Source organism: Elaeis guineensis, chromosome 1 (genome assembly GCF_000442705.2).
Source record: "Elaeis guineensis isolate ETL-2024a chromosome 1, EG11, whole genome shotgun sequence".
NCBI lineage: Eukaryota > Viridiplantae > Streptophyta > Magnoliopsida > Arecales > Arecaceae > Elaeis > Elaeis guineensis.
Genome location: NC_025993.2, coordinates 157,449,845 through 157,457,221, shown reverse-complemented (window position 1 = coordinate 157,457,221; position 7,377 = coordinate 157,449,845). Strand labels below are relative to the sequence as shown.

Here is a 7,377-nt window from a genome sequence, read left to right as displayed (position 1 = left end):
TGCTGTTTAACGGAGAAGAGACTGTCAGAAGTTTGTGACATCTTTTTGCTGGTGCTAAAGTGTGCCATGAAAAGTTGTTCAAGCTGCTCGAACGATCGGATACTCTCTGATTGAAGCCCAGAATACTAGGCTCGGGCGGTCTTCTAGAGAGTAACAAGAAAAATAGTACAAAGAAGGATATTAGACGCCCCTTAGAGAAGTATGAGAGCCTTGTAACTCTGAAGATGGTCGAGTGGATCGATGGAGCCATCATATGGCTCGATCTGTGGTATCTTGAATCAGTTGAAAATTGGCTCATCCATAATTCATTGAGAAAAGATGGACGAGTATTGATACCAAGTTCATTAGTAGAATCTCGATTATTTATTTGGAGCTGATCCAGTTGGCGATCAAGCTTCCTCAGCTTACGGTCATATTCATCCAATCATCTTTGAGACTCATCGGGATGTTGAGAATCCTGAGGTAGATTGTTCCCTAGAAGAGCTCGATGGAGACCATGGTCTCTTCCCTTTTTGCATGACTTATCGAGGAAAAGGAGATCTATGATATCTGGAATTGGCACGCAGAGAGTGCCGGGAGTCAGGGGAAGGGGAGTGTCAGACAGGTTGATGACTCATCCAATGAGGGTGTCGAGTCATGTGGTGGGATGAAGAATGGGACCGGCGATTATGCTTGGAGGGCACATCCCATGGTGCTGATTCCTTCGACCGTCGCTGTAGCTGCTGCTATTGTTTTGCAGTCTATTGGAGACTGTGAACAGCCTCTGTGAGTGTGTTCACTTGCTACACTAGGATAGCAAATTATTGTTAGTCTGCGGTGATTATCGGACGTGAAGTGCTGAGCTCTGCGATGGTCACCGAAAGTGCATCATGCTGTGACGAGCATCGAGTGAAACTGGTGGAAGCATTTTGTGCTCTTGTGTTGGCTATGGTGATTCGTGTAGAAGAGTATATTCTTTTTCTTCCCCTACCTAGCGCACCAAATTGTTGCTATCAATCACCGGTGAGACTGTCAGAAGTTTGTGATATCTTTTTACTGGTGCTGAAGTGTGCCACGAAAAATTATTCGAGCTGCTCGAATAATCGGATACTCTCCGATTGAAGCCCAGAATATTAGGCTCAGGCGGTCTTTCGGAGAGTAATCGGAAAGACAGTACAAAGAAGGACATTATATGCCCTTTAGAGAAGCATGAGAGCCTTGTAACTCTCAAGATGGTCAAGTGGGTCGATGGAACCATCATATGGCTCGATCTGTAGCATCTTGAATCGGTTGAAAATTGGCTCGTCCATAATTTATCGAGAAAAGATGGATGAGTGTTGATACCAAGTTCATCAGTAGAATTTTAATTATTTATTTAGAGCTAATCCAGTTGGCGATCAAGCTTCCTCAGCTTACGATCGTATTCATCCAATCATCTTTGAGACTCGTCGGGATGCTGAGAATCCTGAGATAGATCGTTCCCCAGAAGAGCTCAATGGAGACCATGGTCTCTTCTCCTTTTGTGAGACTCATCGAGGGAAAGGAGATCTACGATATCTGGAATTGGCACACTGGGAGTGTCGGGAGTCAGAGGAAGGGGAGTGTCGGACAGGTCGATGACTCGTCCAATGAGGGTGTCGAGTTGTGTGGCGGGACGAAGAACGGGACCGGCGACTATGCTTGGAGGGCACATCCTGTGGCGCTGATTCCTTCGACCGTCGTTGTAGTTGTTGCTGTTGTTTCGCAATCTGTTGGAGACTGTGGACAGCCTCTGTGAGTGTCTTCACTTGCTACACTAGGGTAGCAAACTATTGTTGGTCTGCGGTGATTATCGAACGTGAAACGCTGAGCTTTGCGATGGTCATCAAAAGTGCATCATGCTGTGATGAGCGTCGAGCGAAACTGGTGGAAGTATTTTATACTTTTATATTGGCTATAGTGATTCGTGTAGAAGAGTATATTCTTTTTCTTCCCCTACCTAGCACACCAAACTATTACTATCAATCTCCGATGAGTTGGTCGGCGGTGAGCCGAGTTGTAGCGCCCAAATATTGTGTGGCAGGAAACCTGCAAGATGAAGTCCGCTTGTCAGAAGTTGTCCAACAGGAGATCTTCAAATGCCTAAGTTAGCTGGAGAAAGAGAACAATAAAGAAAGCCAAAAGCAAGAGCCAAAAGCTTGTAATCCATAAAAACTTATTCAGTCTCCCATGCTTACCACTTTATATAGGATGAAGAAAGTCGTTACTATGTAACTCCCATCCCTGAATATTCGAGATGTGGAGATTATGGCATTTACTGGATGGTTATCTCATTAACCACTATTAAGGCCGAGTAACTGACCATTCATGGGCGATTATTACACCCCACATCCGTGGATAGTTAATACTTGTGTCGAATAACCATCGTTTGATCCTCAAATTTGTGGAATTAAGATAATCAGTAACATGCCGAGGAAGTCGTCGGTCAGACATTGATTGTGGTCATGTTCCGTCGATTTAAGTCGGATCAATTCATAATGTCACTCACTTAGTCAGTGCAGAGATGAGGGCGAAAGATAGTTGTCGTGTACTTAGTTGACAAGGAGACGATAACATGAGATAGTTGGTTAAACTACGAGAATCTATTCTAATAAAATTGATATTATACTTTAAAAATTATACAAAATATGATCAATGATTAAGATTTTGAAAAGAGATCAATCATTTTTTCATGCGAATCATACAACCTAAACCCTTCCAAGCTCGGACATAAGGAGTTGGTTTGGTGGCTTGAAAGTTATTTTCGGAGATACCAGACTTTCGATTTTTTCATAAATTATAGTAGTTATTTTAAAAATAAAAATAAAATATCTTTCTCATATTAGAATTCATATTTTCAATATAAAAAATTTAAAAACAAATGGTGATCTCAAATAAGCCAAGTTAGTATGTTGTACCATTCTGTTTAATGAAGGCCCATATTTCACATATGGATTTGCCGCAATAATTTCAATATCGTCACCATCAGCTTTGATATCATCAATGTAGTTAAAAAGACTAAATGTCTCGAATGAAATTAAAAAGGACTGATGTGCGCATCGGTACTCAAGTCAATCCAAAAAATTTAAGCTATTGGGTTTTGGACCAAATTAATCGACCAACCTTTTCATCTATATTTTACTGACCCACAAGAGGGCTATCTTCTATTTGCGGATTCCAATATATAGAGTCCGATATACGCACGGACTATCTATATTTTATAACTTTTATCTCTACCATCCAATCCAACCTCTTCTCTCCCTCTCTCTCCTACACACATGAAAAATCATTTGTTGGATCTGGTTTATAATGAACAGCTCATAATTTAATCCTTTTTCCTTCACTTACTTTGTTTCGTATGCAATAACAACGTATACTACCATATATTTAATATTTCATGTCTTTTCTCTCCTTAACAAGAAGTCCTATCATGTATTTAACATCTTTTTACTTTTTTTTAAATAATAAATAAATCAGGTCCAAACAATAACTTTCCCTCACACACATTATATAAGACAGACGGAGGAGATATTCTTACATGGATTAATCCAAATCCTGGGGGTATGTACAGTGAATAATAAGTACTTTTTATTTAATCTTGAATTATTTAAATATAAAAGAGAATATGGCGAGTGGGCTGGGCCATCTAATGATTAGACCACACACGCACGTTACCAGTTAAGGTAGATATATTTTCACCGCGTGAAGGTGGATAACTTGCAAAACCCAACCAAAAGAGGGTAGAAATAAATAGCGATGCCGGCATGTGGTTGGGGATTCACTTTCCAAGGCAGCCAGGGAAATTAATTGGCACAGAGACGTGTCACGGACCTGGACCATGTAAAGCTCTAATGCACACCATGTGAAAACAACCGCAACGTCCTCTGATCTGGCCATCTCAATCATTCTCATTTTTAGTCTCTCTACCCTTTTCTTACCTTTACCTTAATAAAGGAGAGATGGCGATTTGAATCACGGGACACGGCAAAGAAGAAACAACAATCCTTGCCCAGCCATCTCAATCAACAGCGGGCAAGAAAATTTGTTATCCCATATCTTTAGCAAAATAGAAGGAAGAGAAACGCCGATAGATCATCAATATAATAAAACTATGAATCTCTTCATCCAACAAGTCCAAATCACCTTCTAAATGTAGGGGTGGGAGTGGGGATGGGCGGCTTAGTGGCACCCCATTCATACGCTTCAAAATTATGGACTCTTACCTGGTTAGAGCCTTCCCCATCCAGATAAAAATCCACTTTAGTTGTTGTTTCCAGGAAATGGGTGATTTGCCTTCCTAATCCAAATTCTTGAGTTCTTCATTGCAAGTCCACCCTATGTGGCCCCAAGCTTTATGGATAATATGATTGGGCTACAGCTGTCTACGTCAATGAAGTTGATATCTCACCATCCTTTACCTTTCACATTTACAGTATGATATATATGTGTATATGAAAGACAGGCACTGGGTCTATATTTTTCATCATTATGTCCATCAACGTTTGATCAACTGCATCTATTATTTTATGCAACGCAATTGCCTAGCCTATGGCATCTAAGCAGATGTCTGCATGTCTTGAAGTGCACGCTTACTCTTCTACATGGTCTAAAGGGATGCGCCGATCGATCTCCATGAACACCCTCACATTTAACATTGAACAACCTATACCTCACCATTTTTACATATTATTTAAACACAAATCTTGATATGCGTCCTTATTAATTCTCACGTTGCACCTACGCCCTCAGGTTAATCACTCATTCGACTTCTGATAATAGGTTACGATCGGCATAAAAGACCAGCCATAACTTTACTACAGAATGCCCAATACTTTTGGTGGGACCCGCACCTTATTTGCTAAGTAATTATGATGTTAATCCCTCGCCACGTAACCATCTACTAGTTGCAAAGGTAGCATAGTGCTACCTAAATTCTCTTTTTTAGCCTTATTACTTTAGTAATTTAAAAATGGCACGCAAACTGTACGGACACCGGAGGCCTATAATTTTATTATTAGAATAATGGTGGAATGATCATTGGGCCCCGCACGCTGTAGCCCACGATCCATCATGGGCCGGGTGGCGCTTTAGCTAGGTGGGTCCCATGAGGCACGCCACTGCGACCCACCTCCTCCTTCCGAATCCGGTATAAACAAAACCCAAACCCCTCCAGTCCAAGGAAAAGAGGAGAGCGCGAGCGAGGCTCGAGGAGTGGTTTCGGATCGTATCGCAATGACGCCAAGCGCGATAACTACGACGGAGGAGGAGACGAAGGAGGTGCCTTCCGCCGCTGCGCCATCGACGGAGTCGGCGGCGGTGGAGATGGAACCCCTGATCCCCGGGCTACCGGACGAGGTGGCAGAGCAGTGCCTCCTCCACCTCCCCTTTCCCTACCAGGCCCTCGCCCGATCGGTGTCCTCCGCCTGGAATCGGGCTCTCTCAAGCTCGGCCTTCCTCCGTGCGAAGTCGGAGCTATACGCTACCCTTTCCCTCCCCTACCTCTTCGTCTTCGCCTTCCACCCGACCACCCTCCGGCTCCAGTGGCAGGCCCTGGACCCCCGAACCCGCCGCTGGTTCGTCCTTCCCCCGATGCCCCTCCCTGCTGGCGGCGGCGCTCCGCTCTGCCCGCCGGCTTTCGCCTGCACCGCCCTTCCCCACCGCGGCGAGATCTACGTACTCGGCGGGATGCGGTCGGACACCGAGACCCCTCTCCGAACCCTGGTAGCCTACCGCGCCGCCACGAATTCGTGGTCCACCGCGGCGCCGATGACGACCCCGCGGTCCTTCTTCGCGGCGGGGGCGATCGGGGGCCGGATCTTCGCGGCCGGGGGCGGCGACGGAGGGATCTCGGCGGTGGAATGCTACGACCCGGCGGCAGATCGGTGGTCGCCGGCGGCGGGGATGCGGTGTGGGATGGCGCGGTACGACGCGGCGGTGGTGGGGCGGCGGATGTACGTGACGGAGGGGTGGCGGTGGCCCTTCTACGCGTCGCCGCGGGCGGGGGTCTACGACGCGGATCGGGACGCGTGGGAGGACATGAGCGAGGGGATGCGGGAGGGGTGGACGGGGGCGAGCGCCGTCGTTGGGGACCGTCTCCTCGTGGTCACCGACTACGGAGACGGGCGGGTGAAGGCGTACGACGCCGGCAGCGACGCGTGGCAGAAGGTGGAGGGGGGCGGGGTGCCACTGGAGCTGAAGCGGCCGTACGCCGTGAGCGGGGCGGAGGGGGCGATCTATGTGGCCGGGACCGGGCTGGAGGTCGCGGTGGGGACGGTGGTGGTGGAGGAGGAGGGGGGAAAGGGGAGGCTGAGGGTGGCGTGGAGGGTGGTGAAGGGGCCGCCGGCGTTCGCAGATCTTGTGCCTTGTTACTCCCAAGTTCTCTACGTTTAGAGCTCTAAAAGAGTTTTTGGGGTTTAGGAAGGGTTTCAAGGTTCCATAGGAGTGGAGTGTGCAAAAGGAGAAGTTTGTGTACCCTTTCTTCTCCATTTCCACTCTTTATTTAATAAATAATATATGCTTGTGTGGCTGTTAATTTTCTTATACAATTACAGTGGAGGAAAAGAAAGGTTTCTTTAATTTGAAAAGAGAACAAAACAAAACAAACGCTTGTGAGCTGTGAGCTTATCTATTTGGTGGTGGGTGATGGACTGGTGGTGGGATGTGTGAAGATGATGATGGGATTGTGGAAGAAGGTAGAGATCCTGAAGTTGGTAGGTAATTGAACAGACTTTGCTTTTCTTTTGAAATTTAAATTGGAGTACAAACATGTACTGAGAGATGTTGGGACATTTGGAAGGATAGATCGGGCGTTGCTAATGGCACCTCAAGCTTGCTGGCATATGTTTTTAAATTAGATTTAAGTCTCCTCGTTTGTTGTTTTCCTATGGAGTTGAAGGTCCCTTGAATTGCCCGGAGAGAATCTACCTGTCATATTATATGTTTACGTGTATTGAAGCCAGCTTTCTATTAGATGCTGGGCGCGGGTGGGCAGCGCATCCATAATGGACAGCATAAGAATAATGGACAGCATCAGAAAGAAGGGGGGAGGAGGCGCCGGGGGGTCTAAACTGGAAGAATAGTCAGCAAGGAAAGCCACGTAGATATGGTGGAGGACTCCATTCCTAATCACAATGAATCCGTCTCTCTGGTTCTCTCACGATTCCAGTCAGTAGGAATTGATACAGAGGGTACAGTCGCTCTCTTAATGTTTCAGCAAATACTGGCACTCATTTATTCCATGTTCAACAGATTAATTTTAAAAAAAAAAGCAAATTAAACTAGAATAAATTCTCCTATACCCTTTTATCTTGCCAAAATTGCCATTTTCGTTCTGAGATAAAGGAGGTTGGTGGACGGTTAAAAGACATTCTATAAATTTTT

General features: G+C 45.7%; 1 protein-coding gene across 1 annotated transcript; it reads left to right on the top strand.

The window, feature by feature from the left end:
* Window positions 1–5,078: 5,078 nt before the first annotated feature.
* On the top strand, window positions 5,079–6,542 carry LOC105039253 (F-box protein AFR-like). The gene has a single exon (XM_010915335.4). It carries the CDS (start codon window positions 5,230–5,232, stop codon window positions 6,385–6,387), a length of 1,158 nt encoding a protein of 385 aa, XP_010913637.1. The 5' UTR covers window positions 5,079–5,229; the 3' UTR covers window positions 6,388–6,542.
* The last annotated feature ends 835 nt before the right edge of the window (window positions 6,543–7,377 follow it).

What these genes read in the sequence shown, in the direction of transcription:
- LOC105039253 (XM_010915335.4), top strand. Translation starts at nt 5,230, where the DNA reads ATGACGCCAAGCGCGATAACTACGACGGAGGAGGAGACGAAGGAGGTG.